Source organism: Coregonus clupeaformis, chromosome 20 (genome assembly GCF_020615455.1).
Source record: "Coregonus clupeaformis isolate EN_2021a chromosome 20, ASM2061545v1, whole genome shotgun sequence".
Classification (NCBI taxonomy): Eukaryota; Metazoa; Chordata; class Actinopteri; order Salmoniformes; family Salmonidae; genus Coregonus; species Coregonus clupeaformis.
Window position 1 is genome coordinate 1,417,541 of NC_059211.1, and position 16,583 is coordinate 1,434,123.

At 42.0% G+C, this 16,583-nt stretch overlaps 1 protein-coding gene across 2 annotated transcripts; it reads left to right on the plus strand.

The window, feature by feature from the left end:
- The first annotated feature begins 307 nt into the window (after nucleotides 1–307).
- On the plus strand, nucleotides 308–16,439 carry LOC121533123 (transmembrane channel-like protein 7). Of its 2 annotated transcripts, XM_041838908.2 has the most exons (16): nucleotides 308–450; nucleotides 941–1,208; nucleotides 3,509–3,657; nucleotides 3,966–4,121; nucleotides 5,414–5,499; nucleotides 5,632–5,777; nucleotides 6,526–6,673; nucleotides 9,387–9,563; nucleotides 11,871–12,016; nucleotides 12,269–12,383; nucleotides 13,398–13,495; nucleotides 13,588–13,771; nucleotides 14,139–14,269; nucleotides 14,527–14,682; nucleotides 14,903–14,981; nucleotides 15,197–16,439. In XM_041838908.2, exons 1-16 carry the CDS (start codon nucleotides 435–437, stop codon nucleotides 15,374–15,376), a joined length of 2,235 nt encoding a protein of 744 aa, XP_041694842.1. In that variant the 5' UTR covers nucleotides 308–434; the 3' UTR covers nucleotides 15,377–16,439. The 2 variants fall into 2 exon arrangements, with proteins under 2 accessions (XP_041694842.1, XP_041694843.1); XM_041838909.1 differs by lacking the exons at nucleotides 308–450; nucleotides 941–1,208; nucleotides 3,509–3,657 and having other exon boundaries at nucleotides 4,034–4,121; nucleotides 5,632–5,673.
- The last annotated feature ends 144 nt before the right edge of the window (nucleotides 16,440–16,583 follow it).

Below are 16,583 nucleotides of genomic sequence, written 5' to 3' on the forward strand. Positions count from 1 at the left end.
ATTTTAAGCGTTAATAATAATTGATGCTCCATCATTTAAAACGTTTATGGGTGTGGCATTTGAGGACAGTAGAGCGCGACAAATGTTGTTATAGAAATATAAAAGCTAGCTAACTAGCTAGAACAAATAAACGTCAAATTGTTGGTTGGTCGTTTGTCGGTATTGAAATGAGATTAAATTCCAGTCATACATACCATTAAATAAGCACAATTATTGTTTATAATTGTGGGAAAGCATGCTATGCCGATCTAGTATTTATATATCTAGCCTCCAGAGTTGCGTCGCTTTGGGATTCAGGAAAGCGAATGCCGCTTTGTTTTCCTTCTGCTGACTGTGACAGCCAAAGTCAGCTAGCTACGCTAGTCAGCCAGCTGGCTAACAAAGTTGTTCATTAAACGTTCTTTGATATTAAAAGTGCACGAGGACAACTGAAAATGGAGAGCGACTCAGGTAACTAAGCAAACTCAATTTCATATGGACCTTCTCAGCAAGTAAGTTGGTCAACGTAGCCAGCTATCTAGCTAGATGAGGCAGGTAAACTTTCCTAATGCTAAAAAGCTAGCCAGCCAACGTTAGCTAGCGTGTAGCTAAAACTGAGCCAATTGTCGTTGTTATTGTTAGAAAACTTCCCTTACTCTTTGAGTTCCATGACATTGAATAGCAACAGTAACTTGATAGCTGAAGTTATGTTTTGATAGTTGTAATTGTTGAGGTGTGGTTTTTCATGTGTACCTGACTGTATGTTGCAATGACTGTATGGCTACACCACTTCCTGTGCATTCACAGCCAAATAATTTAGTGAGTTCAATTATGATATTAATACAGTGTATTGCATTCAAGTATTGCTCTTTAAAACACACATTTTACTCTCACTTCATGAACTTGAACCCCCAGCCTCTTTCCCCAAAACCCATGTTTTTACCATATTTCTCTCTGACAGTGTTCTACACTGACCGTCTGGGAGCACCACGTAACCCACTACTGGACCAGCTCCCCAGCTACCAGTCTCTGCTGTACCGGAGAAAGCCCTCCGCCTCGGGCAGTACCAAGCGCCGTGGCAGCTCACGGACCAGGGTGGGCTCCTCCAACAGCGGGAAATGGGGACAGACCACAGTGGCCAGACAGCATGAGGAGAAACTCAGGACTCAGACCATACAGAGACCGGTCAGGGAACTGCCCAAATCTATGGCGGAGAAACGCAGAGATAAGTGAGATCTCTGACATATAATACAGTGGCTTGCGAAAGTATTCATCCCCCTTGGCATTTTTCCTATTTTGTTGCCTTACAATCTGGAATTAAAATGGATTTTGGGGGGGGTTTGTATCATTTGATTTACACAACATGCCAACCACTTTGAAGATGCAAAATATTTATTAATGTGAAACAAACAACAAATAAGACAAAAAAACAGAACTTGAGCATGCATATCTATTTACCCCCCTCCCCAAAGTCAATACTTTGTAGATCCACCGTTTGCAGCAATTAAAGCTGCAAGTCTCTTGGGGTATGTCTCTATAAGCTTGGCACATCTAGCCACTGGGATTTTTGCCCATTCTTCAAGGCAAAACTGCTCCAGCTCCTTCATGTTGGATGGGTTCCGCTGGTGTACAGCAATCTTTAAGTCATACCACAGATTCTCAATTGGATTGAGGTCTGGGCTTTGACTAGGCCATTCCAAGACATTTAAAAGTTGTACCTTAAACCACTTGAGTGTTGCTTTAGCAGTATGCTTAGGGTCATTGTCCTGCTGGAAGGTGAACCTCCATCCCAGTCTCACATCTCTGGAAGACTGAAACAGGTTTCCCTCAAGAATTTCCCTGTATTTAGCTCCATCCATCATTCCTTCAATTCTGACCAGTTTCCCAGTCCCTGCCGATGAAAAACATCCCCACAGCATTATGCTGCCACCACCATGCTTCACTGTGGGGATGGTGTTCTTTGGATGATGAGAGGTGTTGGGTTTGCGCCACACATAGCGTTTTCCTTGATGGCCAAAAAGCTAAATTTTAGTCTCATCTGACCAGAGTACCTTCTTCCATATGTTTGGGGAGTCTCCCACATGCCGTTTGGCGCACACCAAACGTGTTTGCTTATTTATTTCTTTAAGCATTGGCTTTTGTCTGGCCACTCTTCCGTAAAGCCCAGCTCTGTGGAGTGTACGGCTTAAAGTGGTTCTATGGACAGATACTCCAATCTCCGCTGTGGAGCTTTGCAGCTCCTTCAGGGTTATCTTTGGTCTCTTTGTTGCCTCTCTGATGAATGCCCTCCTTGCCTGGTCTGTGAGTTTTGGTGGGCGTCCCTCTCTTGGCAGGTTTGTTGTGGTGCCATATTCTTTCCATTTTTTAATAATGGATTTAATGGTGCTCCGTGGGATGTTCAAAGTTTCAGATATTTTTTTATAACCCAACCCTGATCTGTACTTCTCCACAACTTTGTCCCTGACCTGTTTAGCGAGCTCCTTGGTCTTCATGGTGCCCCTTGCTTAGTGGTGTTGCAGAATCTGGGGCCTTTCAGAACAGGTGTATATATACTGAGATCATGTGACAGATCATGTGACACTTAGATTGCACACAGGTGGACTTTATTTAACTAATTATGTGACTCCTGAAGGTAATTGGTTGCACCAGATCTTATTTAGGGGCTTCATAGCAAAGGGGGTAAATACATATGCATGCACCACTTTTCCTTTATTTATTTTTTAGAATTTTTTGAAACAAGTTATTTTGTCATTTCACTTCACCAATTTGGACTATTTTGTGTATGTCCATTACATGAAATCCAAATAAAAATCCATTTAAATTACAGGTAGGACAAGATAGGAAAAACGCCAAGGGGGATGAATACTTTTGCAAGGCACTGTATGTCATCATACAGTGTTATACTGGTGTAACATGTATTGTAAATATAATATGAAAAGGGTTGCACTGTATAATAAAAACATATGTATACTATGTAACTGTATAAGTTACAGGACATCAGAGATTTGTATGTTTTTAACTGAGTCTTACTGTGTTGAAATAATTGGTTATCTGCCTTCATTGCCTTCACTCACTGTAGGGGCCAGCAGTGTATAGTTATTGCTGGGCAGGCAGCATTTCATTTTCTCGTATCAATTTGAGACATTACAGGAAGAAAAAAAATTATGCACTCACTAACTGTAAGTCGCTCTGGATAAGAGTGTCTGCTAAATGACTAAAATATAAATATAAAATATAAATATAAAATATTAGTGAAGGAATGCTCTCTGAATCTCTCCCAGATATGGGACTTCTCAAGCCTTAGGCCAATAACAGAGCACAACATTCACTACAAGTAGGCTACAATTTTATGAACATAACCATCGGGGCTAGAGATGGTTATGTTCATGGAGGACACTATATTGAGTTTCTGTCAAAGCTCTCTTGGTGGATCCTGGTGTGATGTTAGCATTCTTGAAAAAGGCTTAGTATGTAAACATTGACTGACTGATTGATTGCTTAATATATTGACTGATTGATCATCTGACAGGGACCAGCGTTTGGAGCAGGCCAAGGATCTGAGCAGTTGGAGGCAGTGGAGACAGAGCACCAGACGGACCCTGAGGAGGCTGAAGGAGGATGGGTTTGAGATGCTCAGCAACCTGGAGCTCTGGAGGGGAGACATCCATGTCATTGAGGGTAGGAGAGTAGATGCCAGGGACAAAACAACCTGTTACTCCTATTGACTCCTATTGACTCATATTGACATCAATACATGATTTATGTCAAAGGCTGAGTTACATGAACAAAGCTCAAAATTGGATTTGTGAGGGACAAAGGCTAAAGTGTCAACAGAGATGATGTAATATCTCTGATGATAATTGGGCAATTAGAAGTTTTCTTGCTCATTTGTGTGTCTTCTGTTGGAAGCATTGACATTGATCTCTTTAAGATCCAAGATGGTATCTAAATCCCTCATCCCTTCCGCTCTCCGTATCCCAACATAGGGATGTTTGGCACAGGGATCCTGTCCTACTTCTCCTTCCTCCGTTTCCTGGTGCTGCTCAACATCGTCATGTTCCTGCTCATGTTCGGCTTCGTCATGCTGCCCATCATCACCGCCCCCCATGCCTCAGGGAACACCACCTTCAACCATGTAGATGGTAACACAGGCCTTTATATGTTATAGTAAAGTAGACCATATTATACATGTAACTGTCAAGAGAAAGGAAACACATACCCTTTAAACCCCCTATGCTCCTTTGAGACACCTCTTTCAAAGTCACTTCTTCCAGCCATGGTAGCCAAAATAATGGGCAACTGAGCATTTTTATACATGACACTAAGCATGATGGGATGTTAATTGCTGAATTAACTCAGGAACCACACCTGTATGGAAGCACCTGCTTTCAATAGACTTTGTATCGTTCATTTTCCTTTATCTTGGCAGTTACCTGTACATCACAGGAGGTTGGTGGCACTTTAATTGGGGTGGACGGGCTCGTGGTAATGGCTGAAACGGAACGTGTGTAATGGTATCAAATACATCAAACACATGGTTTCCATGTGTTTGATGCCATTCCATTTACTCCGTTCCAGCCATTATTATGAGCCGTCCTCCCCTCAGCAGCCTCCTCTGCTGTACATGTGTTAAATAGTATTTATGTAAACTGTAGTTCAGGAAGAGATTGACACCACCTCCAACCATGTAGATGGTAATAACATGGGCTTTTTTTTATCATATAGGTTCAGATAGAGAGTAGAGATATGGGCCATGTAGTCAGTAACTGTTCTGAGACATCAAGAGCATCACCATCATGTTTACATTAGATGATGAATGTTGTATTGTTAATCTCATCTACCGTAATTTTCGCACTATAAGCCGCGCCTTTTTTCCAATTTTTCGACCCTGCGGCTTATATAACGGTGCGGCTAATCTATGGATTTTTACAGCTAACGGCCACTAGAAGACCTCCTAAATCTATGCATTTTACAGGTTACAGTCCACCAACTTTAACTCTATGGGCTCTATGACCGGTCCGCGCCCCCCACCTTTAAGCGGCGGGCTCCAGCAGGAAAAGCTGGAGGCCGGAAAAGAGTGAGACAGGTAGCGCGCAAAAGTAAAAGTGGAACCGAGAGTGGTACGAGAGACAGAACGAGAGACAGACAGAGACATTACGAGAGCGAGACAGTTTGTCTCTTTCCCGACAATCCCCTCTGTGCACGAACCCTTACATATGGTAATTAAACATTAAAACACCTGCGGCTTATAGTCCAGTGCGGCTTATATATGTACACATCATTCAATTTAACTGCTGCGGCTTATACTCCGGTGCGCCTTATAGTGCGGAAAATACGGTATATATATTTTTGAATTCAGTGTTAATGGACTTCTAGCTAGATGTCTTACTAGCATTGTATTGTTCCTGTGGGTTGCTTTTGTTGTGTTCCACAGGCAGTGAGTGCAGGAACTACCCCAGCACCTCTCGCCGTGGCCTGGTGGTTTTCCACCAGCACATCACAGACCTCCTCTCAGGGACGGTACGGACTACCCTCCTCATATACCACGCTCTATTATTCATGTAATTCAGTCACTCATTGTACGCCTGCATAGAACTGTAGATGATGTTCTGTGACTGAAAATGACTCCCTTGTTTGTTTCACATTTTACAGGGCTTTCTGGAGCAGACCTACCTCTTCTATGGTTACTACAAGGTAGAGGCCATTCACTTCCCTAAGTTCACCTACAACCTGCCTCTGGCCTACCTGCTGGTCACTATAGCCTACCTCTTCCTCAGTCTCATATGGATCGTCAAAAGGTAAAAAAGTGCCCTACCTTACTGTATTCAGACTAGTAATTATACTAGTCTTTTGGATTAACCGGTCCTCAAAAGGCACATCTTCTCAAACATGCACATGCTGTCCAATTGTTTTTCATGGTCATGCAACATACATAGAAGTCATATACAGTTATAGAAATACTTACCGTAATTTTCGGACTATAAGCCGCGCCTTTTTTCCAATTTTTCGACCCTGCGGCTTATATAACGGTGCGGCTAATCTATGGATTTTTACAGCTAACGGCCACTAGAAGACCTCCTAAATCTATGGATTTTACAGGTTACAGTCCACCAACTTTAACTCTATGGGCTCTATGACCGGTCCGCGCCCCCCACCTTTAAGCGGCGGGCTCCAGCAGGAAAAACTGGAGGCCGGAAAAGAGTGAGACAGGTAGCGCGCAAAAGTAAAAGTGGAACCGAGAGTGGTACGAGAGACAGAACGAGAGACAGAACGAGAGCAAGACAGACAGACATTACGAGAGCGAGACAGTTTGTCTCTTTCCCGACAATCCCCTCTGTGCCCGAACCCTTACATATGGTAATTAAACATTAAAACACCTGCGGCTTATAGTCCAGTGCGGCTTATATATGTACACATCATTCAATATCATTCAATTTAGCTGCTGCGGCTTATACTCCGGTGTGCCTTATAGTGCGGAAAATACGGTATGTTTTTTTAGCAATAGACTGAACTTTCCAAATCTGCATTTCTTGTCGTTCCCCAAAGGTCTGCGACTGGCTTCAAGCATAACCTGGTGCAGGACGAGGATCGCTTCCAGAGTTTCTGCAACAAGATCTTTACCGGATGGGACTTCTGTATCGTCAACGAGAACGCAGCCAGGCTCAAGAGGAGCAGTCTTCTTTATGAACTGAAGGTGAGGTGTCAGTAGTCAGTCGAAAGTAAATGATAGCATAGGTTGACTCAAAACAACAGGGAGCAATGTGATTCAACACTATTGACAAAGTGAATTTACAGTTTTTCTCAATTGTTTACACACAAATACTGGTACTTGAGACACAATGACCACAACATGTAACTCATGCACCAACCCCCTGAACCAATTCTGCTAAACTACAAGCACAATTCCTGCTTTACAATCAAATTGCAGTTCTACAACACACTTTTTTCAAAACACTACACACAAATCTTTGCATTTGGCACAATTTTCATGCAGAAAATCTCTTGTTTTCACAATGAACACACTGCCATTCAAATATGCACACTGACTCATCACATGGGCAAACACCCGTCACACAGTTTTACAATTAGCAATCAGAGCTTTAGCATAAAAGGGCAACAGGTGAGCTCTTCTGTTTTGGAGCAATGGATGCCAACATTGGAAACAGAGGCAGAGCCAGAGGAGTGAGAGTAAGAGGAGGAGGACGGGGAGGACAAGGACGAGGACGAGGAAGGCCAAGGACCGTAAACTCTGATGAGATCCGAGCCACCTTGGTTGATCATGTGGTCAACCATGGTCTAACAATGAGGGAGGCTGGGCAAAGAGTACAGCCAAATTTGAGCAGGTACACTGTAGCATCCATCATCCGGACATTCCGAAATGAGAATAGGTAAGAAATCTACTCTCACTAGAAAATTGCAGTACTGCATATCAATACAGTACTCAATGAGTACAGTAGTACAGTATTGCCTGTGGACTGTTCTGTAGGACTGTAAAAATTAAGTATGTTTCAAGTATTTGGGAAATGTATTTCTACTTTGTATTTACAGCATTTTACTATTTGTTTGGCAGAACTGAAAGATTACCAACACAAGGTGGTCGGGAACGTGTTCTGTCTCCTGAACAGGAAACTGAAATCATGAACATGGTCCTAGAAAATAACGCCATAACATTACAGCAAATACAAAGAAAAATAATAGAAAACAATGAGATATTTCAAAATATTGATAGGGTAAGCTTATCAACACTGGACCGTGTCTTGCGCAGAAATAATCTCAGGATGAAGCAGGTCTACAGGGTGCCATTTGAACGCAATTCAGAAAGAGTCAAAGAATTGCGATATAACTATGTGCAAGTGAGTCCTATACAATCCCACAATTGATGCATACTCTCAACACTGTATAAATTATACATATTTCAGTATTGTAATCATAATGATTGTGCTTCACAATAGTGACCACTCCATGTCTATTTCTGATATTGTCATGTGTGTTTCAGAGAGTCCTTGAGCTAGAGGTGGCTGCAGTGGAGCACCAGTTCATCTTCATTGATGAGGTTGGATTCAACCTCACAAAAAGACGAAAGAGGGAAGGAATATCATCGGCCAGCGTGCCATTGTTCAAGTCCCTGGCCAGCGCGGAGGGAACATCACAATGTGTGCAGCGATTACCCACCACGGCGTCATCCATCACCATGCTACCCTTGGCCCCTACAACACCGCCCATCTGATCACATTCCTGGACACACTACACAACACACTCATTCCACCAGATCAGGTAGATGGCCCAGAGCAGCTCAGGTACGTTGTCATTTGGGACAACGTAAGTTTCCACAGGGCTGCTCTGGTTCGTAACTGGTTCACTGCCCACCCACGCTTTTTAGTTGTTTATCTCCCTCCATATTCTCCATTCCTGGAGATGGAAAGTGTATGACCGAAATCCACAAACGCTTATACCTCTTCTCCAAGCTATGGAAGACGCATGTGGAGATATAGCAGCTGATGCTTTTCATGGCTGGAATCGCCATGCTAGGCGATATATCCCCCGCTGCTTGGCCAGGGAAAACATTGCTTGTGATGTGGATGAGGTGCTGTGGCCAGACTGCAACAGAAGAGAGGATGCAGCATAGTTTTATTTTTATTTTTTTTTTTTTACTGTAACTGTTTACATTAAATTCTTCTGTTTTGTATGTAGACCACTGTATGTGCAACTTTGTGTTGGTTGGGAATGGGATGTACACTGTGTACATTGTTTTTGTGGGAAAAATGAAATATATTTGTTACCGTGTATTTGTGTGTTCTGAGTATAAAAACAATATTCTCAAATATTTTACAACACACTTATGTATGTACTGTCTGTAGTAATGGCAACACTGAACCAAAAAAAGGCCTAAGTCATTATGATGAATGGAGAAGAAGTGTTTTCCATTCATCATAGTGTTTTATATTGAGCACATCAGTGTTCAACTGGTTCTTATAAATGTCTATTCATATGATGGTTTGTGTGTGTCATTTGAAAACAAAATACAATTTTGATAAGAAATAACATTGTTTTGAATGTAAAGTTTCATTTTGCTGGATAATTGAGGGGTTTTGCCCATTGTGTGTGTGTTTTTTGATTTGTGTGTAGAGTTCTGAGAATATAAGGCATGCTTTCAGAAAATGTGTGTAAACAATCGAGAAAAACTGTAAGTCCTCAGTTCACACATTTCGGTTACAGCCATATAATGTAACAGAACCATATCGGTTCACTTATCTTTACCACTCTGGCTTCTCACTGACTGTTCTACTAGTCTTTTCCTTTCAGAAGTAGCTGTGTTTATTTGTTTATTCATATATACAGTATAAATGCTTATAACTGCATATAATAGAGATCCTATATTAATTCCTCTGTCTTCTCTATGTCAACAGACTGATCTGGAAGAGGAGCGGATCAAGCAGAAGATAGCAGACAGGACACGGAAGGAGAAGTGTAGGATCTACGTGATCCGACTGATCCTGAATCTGTTTGTCATCACTGTACTGGCTGCCTGCTTCTACTCCATCTACATAGCCACCAACTTCTCCCAGAAAGCACAGATGACTAAGGTACTATAGCAAACATGTATTGGAGGATTCTTTTTAAATCACATTGTGATAAACCTTTAAACAGCAATATTAGTTTAGTTCAGTTTAGTTTAATTTCATGTGTACTATAGCAGCTTAAAGCTGAATTGCAGTAGAACATACGAGAATACAAATTTAAATCAATAAATGGAGATACAAGATGATGAAAAGGTCATGAAGGGAGTTGAAGCAAGAGTGGAGGAGGGAGCATCTTGGTCACAGCCACGGAGGATAGTTGGTCAGAGTCAGTCAGAGACAGGTCTGGAGTCTCCTCAGCACACCTTGCTGTCTCTGATGTCCTCAGCCTCTCCTTAGGAGGTACAGTTGAAGTCTGAAGTTTACATACACCTTCGCCAAATACATTTAAACTCAGTTTTTCACAATTCCTGACATTTAATCCTAGTAAAAATTCCCTGTCTTAGGTCAGTTAGGATCACCACTTTATTTTAAGAATGTGAAATGACAGAATAATAGTAGAGAGAGTGATTTATTTCAGAAGTTAGAAGTTTACATACACTCAATTTGGTATTTGGTAGCATTGCCTTTACATTGTTTAACTTGGGTCAAACGTTTTGGGTAGCCTTCCACAAGCTTCCCACAATAAGTTGGGTGAATTTTGGCCCATTCCTCCTGACAGAGCTGGTGTAACTGAGTCAGGTTTGTAGGCCTCCTTGCTCGCACACGCTTTTTCAGTTCTGCCCTCACATTTTCTATAGGATTGAGATCAGGGCTTTGTGATGGCCACTCCAATACCTTGACTTTGTTGTCCTTAAGCCATTTTGCCACAACTTTGGAAGTATGCTTGGGGTCATTGTCAATTTGGAAGACACATTTGCAACCAAGCTTTAACTTCCTGACTGATGTCTTGAGATGTTGCTTCAATATATCCACATAATTTTCCTTCCTCATGATGCCATCTATTTTGTGAAGTGCACCAGTCCCTCCTGCAGCAAAGAACCCCCACAGCATGATGCTGCCACCCCCGTGCTTCACGGTTGGGATGGTGTTCTTCGGCTTGCAAGCGTTCCCCTTTTTCCTCCAAACATAACGATGGTCATTATGGCCAAACAGTAATATTTTTGTTTCATCAGACCAGAGGACATTTCTCCAAAAAGTACAATCCTTGTCCCCATGTGCAGTTGCAAAACGTAGTCTGGCTTTTTTATGGCGGTTTCGGAGCAGTGGCTTCTTCCTTGCTGAGCGGCCTTTCCGGTTATGTCGATATAGGACTCGTTTTACTGTGGATATAGATACTTTTGTACCTGTTTCCTCCAGCATCTTCACAAGATCCTTTGCTGTTGTTCTGGGATTGATTTGCACTTTTCGCACCAAAGTACGTTCATCTCTAGGAGACAGAACGCGTCTCCTTCCTGAGCGGTATGACGGCTGCGTGGTCCCATGGGGTTTATACTTGCGTACTATTGTTTGTACAGATGAATGTGGTACCTTCAGGCGTTTGGAAATTGCTCCCAAGGATGAACCAGACTTCTGGGGGTCTACAAATTTTTTTCTGAGGTCTTCTGAGGCTGATTTCCTTTGATTATCCCATGATGTCAAGCAAAGAGGCACTGAGTTTGAAGGTAGGCCTTGAAATACATCCACAGGTACACCTCCAATTAACTCAAATGATGTCAATTAGCCTATCAGAAGCTTCTAAAGCCATGACATCATTTTCTGGAATTTTCCAAGCTGTTTAAAGGCACAGTCAACTTAGTGTATGTAAACTTCTGACCCACTGGAATTGTGAATTATAAGTGAAATAATCTGTGTGTAAACAATTGTTGAAAAATTACTTGTGTCATTACTTGTGTCCTAACCGACTTGCCAAAACGATTGTTTGTTAACACGAAATTTGTGGAGTGGTTGAAAAACGAGTTTTAATGACTCCAACCTAAGTGTATGTAAACTTCCGACTTCAACTGTAGCTTGTCAATAGACCTATACTTATTTTAGGGGTGTCAAACATACGGCACGCAGATGGTTTGAGTAAAAATAAAATACATACATATTATTTTCAAAAATTCCCCAGGGGGAAACTATCTTAATCGCCATTTAAATTACAAAACCAAATCTAAACTGTGTAGAAATGATAATGGACCTGCATGTATAGTCTCTTCACTCTGTCCAGCTTGCTAACAGTCATCAAAAGGAAAACTAGACAGTCAGGGAGCATTGAAGAGTGAGGCCCTCCAGACCTCGGTGAAGACCGAATGCGGCCCTTCCTCAGTACTGTATACTTAATGACATATGTATTTTCTGTTTTGCTTCAAACACGCGTCATCATAACAGGTGAATTTCATCCTGGACCTGATCTATGAGTACCTACCGTCCATCGTCATCACCCTGGCCAACTTCATCACCCCCCTCATCTTCTCCCTCATCATCCAGTATGAAGACTACTCCCCCGCCTTCGAGATCCGCTTCACTCTCATGAGGTAAACAACAGGACTGGGGTTGTTTTCATTTCAATTCAGGAATTTAAATGAATTTACATTTTTCAGTTTACTTCCTAAATTGATATGAAATTTACCCCAGCCCTGGTAACCAAGCACTTCCTTCTGTGGTAATCAATGAATGATGCTGTTGATGTTTCACATCGATTCCAGTTTGCATACTGATTTAGTAGTGTTTTTCTAGCATCCTGGTTTGGATAATCTAATTTCTTTATAATGTCAATCTTTCCACAGGTGTGTGTTCATGCGCCTGACCAGTATCTGTGTGCTTCTCGTCTCACTCTGGGGTCAGATCACCTCTTGCCAGGAAGGCGACTGTGTCTGTGGGTACAACCACGTCCTCTACCCGGTGAGTGGGGGTCAAAGGTCACCGTAAATATACAGTACATATTGATGTTGGAAGGTACCATTGCGCAGTGGTGGAAAAAGTACCTTATTGTCATACTTGAGTAAAAGTAAAGATACCGTAATAGAAAATTACTCAAGTAAAAGTGAAAGTCACCCAGTAAAATACTACTTGAGTAAAAGTCAAAAAATATTTGGTTTTAAATATACTTAAGTATCAAAAGTAAATGTAATTGCTAAAATATACTTAAGTATCAAAAGTTAAAGTATGAATCATTTCAAATGTCTTATATTAAGCAAACCAGTAGGCACGGATAGCCAGGGGCACACTCCAACACTCAGACATCATTTACAAACGAAGCATTTGTGTTTAGTGAATCCGCCAGATCAGAGGCAGTAGGGATGATCAGGGATGTTCTCTTGATAAGTGTGTGAATTTGACAATTTTCTGTCCTGCTAAGCATTCAAAATGTAACAAGTACTTTTGGGTATCAGGGAAAATGTATGGAGTAAAAAGTACTTTATTTTCTTTAGGAATGTAGTGAAGTAAAAGTGCCGCAGTGGTCTAAGGCACTGCATCGCAGTGCTAACTGTGCCACTAGAGATCCTGGTTCGAATCCAGGCTCTGTCGCAGCCGGCCGTGACTGGGAGACTCATGGGCGGCGCACAATTGGCCCAGCGTCGTCCAGGGTAGGGGAGGGAATGGCCGGCAGGGATGTAGCTCAGTTGATAGAGCATGGCGTTTGCAACGGCAGGGTTGTGGGTTCGATTCCCACAGGGGGGCCAGTATAAAAAATAAAAAATAACAATAAAATATGTATTCACTAACTGTAAGTCGCTCTGGATAAGAGCATCTGCTAAATGACTTAAATGTAAAAGTTGTAAAAAATATAATAGTAAAGTAAAGTACAGATACACCAAAAAACGACTTAAGTACTTTAAAGTACTTTTACTTAAGTACTTTACAACACTGCCATTGCGTTACTATGATCTCATATGATTCTGCCTCTGCCTACAGTGTTGGGAGTCTCGTGTGGGCCAGGAGATGTACAAACTCATGATCTTTGATTTCATCATCATCGGTGCCGTCACTGTCTTTGTGGAGTTCCCTAGGAAGTAAGTCATCTTTTCTCTTGTCTTGTCTTCTCTCCTCTCCTCTCCTCTTCTGACGGTTCTTTCTCTCTCCCTCTCCCCCCTCCCTCCCCTAGACTCATAGTGAACTACTGTGACTGCGGCCTGGCCAAGTGGTGGGGCCAGCAGGAGTTTGCCATCCCCCAGAACGTCCTGGATATCGTGTATGGCCAGACCATCTGCTGGATCGGGACGTTCTACTGTCCCCTGCTGCCCGCCATCTGCACCATCAAGTACTTCATCATCTTCTACATCAAAAAGGTAATATACCATAGAAAAAGAAATACTAGAACGTGGGCCGGTGGACATAATTGTATTTCTATGTAATACAGCATCAGGAAGGTACTTGATATGAATGACTGTTGGTGTTTTTGGTTGTAGCGTATGGTTTAAGCTGGGTCTAAACATCTGGTTACAGACTCTAGGTAACCGTGGTTCCCTGATTGAGTTGAATGAGACATACTGTACCACATAGGTAATAGTATAGGTCAGGATATTTCCTCATCCTAATTCCTTCAGCCAACTGATAGAGAAAAGGACAATCACATACATGTGTGTATTATGTTGACTGAAAGGGAATTCTCACCCACAGATATGTTGATTAATGTATGTATTGTCTACCCTGCAGGTAACCCTGGTGAATAACTGCCGCCCGACCACCCGTCCGTTCCGAGCCTCCAGCTCCAACTTCTTCTTCCTGGCTGTGCTGCTGATTGGCCTGGCCCTGGCCTGTGTACCTGTCACCATTAGCATCGCACAGTAAGTACATGGTTGCAGTTAGCCTAGCATGCATCTTTGCACTGAAACTCACCATGCACCAATCTCATACCTTTTTCACACTGCTGAGCCTAACTGAGCTGTACTGCTGTACTGTTGCTGAAACTGGGCTGGAAAGGAAAATGTTTGAGTCAGCACAGTACAGTTTGGCTTGGGACCGTAGTGTGAAATAGTATCAATCTGCTCCTAGATCAGTTGTTGGGGACATAAACGAACCCTCCCCGTCTCTCCCTTATCAGGATCAGCTGTTCCCAGGCCTGTGGTCCCTTTGTTAACTACACCACGTCCTGGGAGGTGCTCCCCCGGGCCGTGTCCCAGCTGCCTGCAGGAGTACGCACATTCCTCCTGGCCATCTCCTCTGAGGCCTTCGCCGTCTCCTTCTTTGTCATCACATGGTACGGGTTCCGGCCAATGATATCACTCCTTGTTTTATTTATCTTAGTTCAATCAGTCTGTCTACGGTTCATTGCCATTTGATATCCAGGCTCATAGATTGTGTTTTCAGCCAATCAATCAATAAAATGTATTTATAAAACCCTTTTTACATCAACACGTCATCACAAAGTGCCATCAAAATTCTGTTTTGTTAACCCTTGTGTCTCTTTCCTTCCTCAGCCTGGCTATGTTTTATGTCATTGCTCTAGCTGGAGCTCACAAGCGAGTTATCAACCAACTGAGGGAACAGCTAGTCATGGTGAGTAGCTACAGTAAGCAGTCTACTTACAGGGCTGCACAGCTCTATACTGTACAGTAGCTACAAAGGAGTTAGGGTTAGGGTTAACACTTTTTTTCCTGACCATATAACTTGACCAGAAAAAAAATTGACGTCCTAGTTATCTGGCATAACATTGTAATAGGGCATAGAGTAAACTTAGGCACTAACCCTCCTCTTCTCCCTGTTCGGGCCAGGATGGGCGAGACAAGCGTTTCCTGATCCAGAAGCTGTGTCAGGCCCAGAGGACCTGTGCTGTTAGATTCCCAGGTTCTGGTTCCCAGTCCCACTCCTCAGATAGAGTCAGCCCCAGCTACCGCTCCAACTCTGGGGTCTTCCTGGTCCATCCACCCCCAGACTCTGCTACTCATGTCTGAAATGCTAGGATTAGGCCCCTGAGTTTTACCTGACCAAAAAACTCAGGGCCCTTGATATTACTTGTAACTGGCTGTCTAAACACTATTACTGGCAGACACTATAGGGGCTGGTTTCCCAGATATAGATTAAGTCAAGCCCTGGACTAAAATGCATGCCCAATGGAGAATCTCCATTAAAGTAGCTTTTTAGTCCAGGAAACCAGCCATATCACTGGCAGACACTAGATTTGAGGAACACTAAGTAACTGGGAGATTAGCTTTGCCAATCAAGACTCTTTGGTTTTGTTCCAACGCAAATTGAGATCTGAGGATGTTCAAACGTTTTACAATATTGGACCAATAGTTTGAACTCAAAGCTGGCAAAATAGCTACTTACTGCCTTTGGTGGGGAATATCTTGTTGTCCTGTTTGTTGTTGACTACTAGAAACACTACTATTTATTTGTGTTGTCATGATGAGAATTCTGCTGACTATCACATTTTCCCTTCCAAGAAGGACTCTTCTTATGACAATAACCACTATAAAGCTTTGAATCTCCCTTTTCAGTAAGTTAATACTATTTTTTCAAAGCTGATCCCATATTGTTCCACGCCTATGAACACAACATTCTTCTTGCACTTTAAGTGTGACCTTACTGGTTTATCTTTTAAAGTTATACTGTATTGATGTGTCAACTTATATTCCTTATTCTCTTGTTTACTATTTCTATTAACTCCCTTTAAGTATTAACTTTTAATGACCATGACAAGCTACATGGGATTCAACATTTCAAAATGTATTTGAGATCTACTGTCCCAACTTCTGCTACATACCAAACTGAACTAATACTTTGTACTGTACTCTGTCTCCACTGCCTATATTCCATAAAGGGGAAGCTTTGTCATTTAAAGTATTGTATCCATTGCAAACCTTTGTTTTTGGGTGAACTGTTACATTTTAATCAACTAAAAAGATATCATTTTGGCAAAAGGTTTTGTTTTGTATCATTCCAAAATATGTGTGTTATTCATCATTGAATTGAGGATGGAAAAGGAAAATAAATAATGGAAGTATTTAAAACGTATGTTATTACTTGTTATATTTTGTGTGAATATAACTTGTTTAATTTGTTCAATACGGAAACCCAAAAGACAAGATTGTGTTCATAGGCACCCATCATTTTCATAAGTACATACTATGTTACCTCCGCACCAGCAGGTGTCGAAAC

Bases quoted from the DNA above. Each gene is read 5' to 3' on its own strand.
- LOC121533123 (XM_041838908.2), top strand. The intron at 4,122-5,413 runs GTAACACAGGCC...TGTGTTCCACAG, and splicing joins CACCTTCAACCATGTAGATG to GCAGTGAGTGCAGGAACTAC. The intron at 5,778-6,525 runs GTAAAAAAGTGC...CGTTCCCCAAAG, and splicing joins CTCATATGGATCGTCAAAAG to GTCTGCGACTGGCTTCAAGC.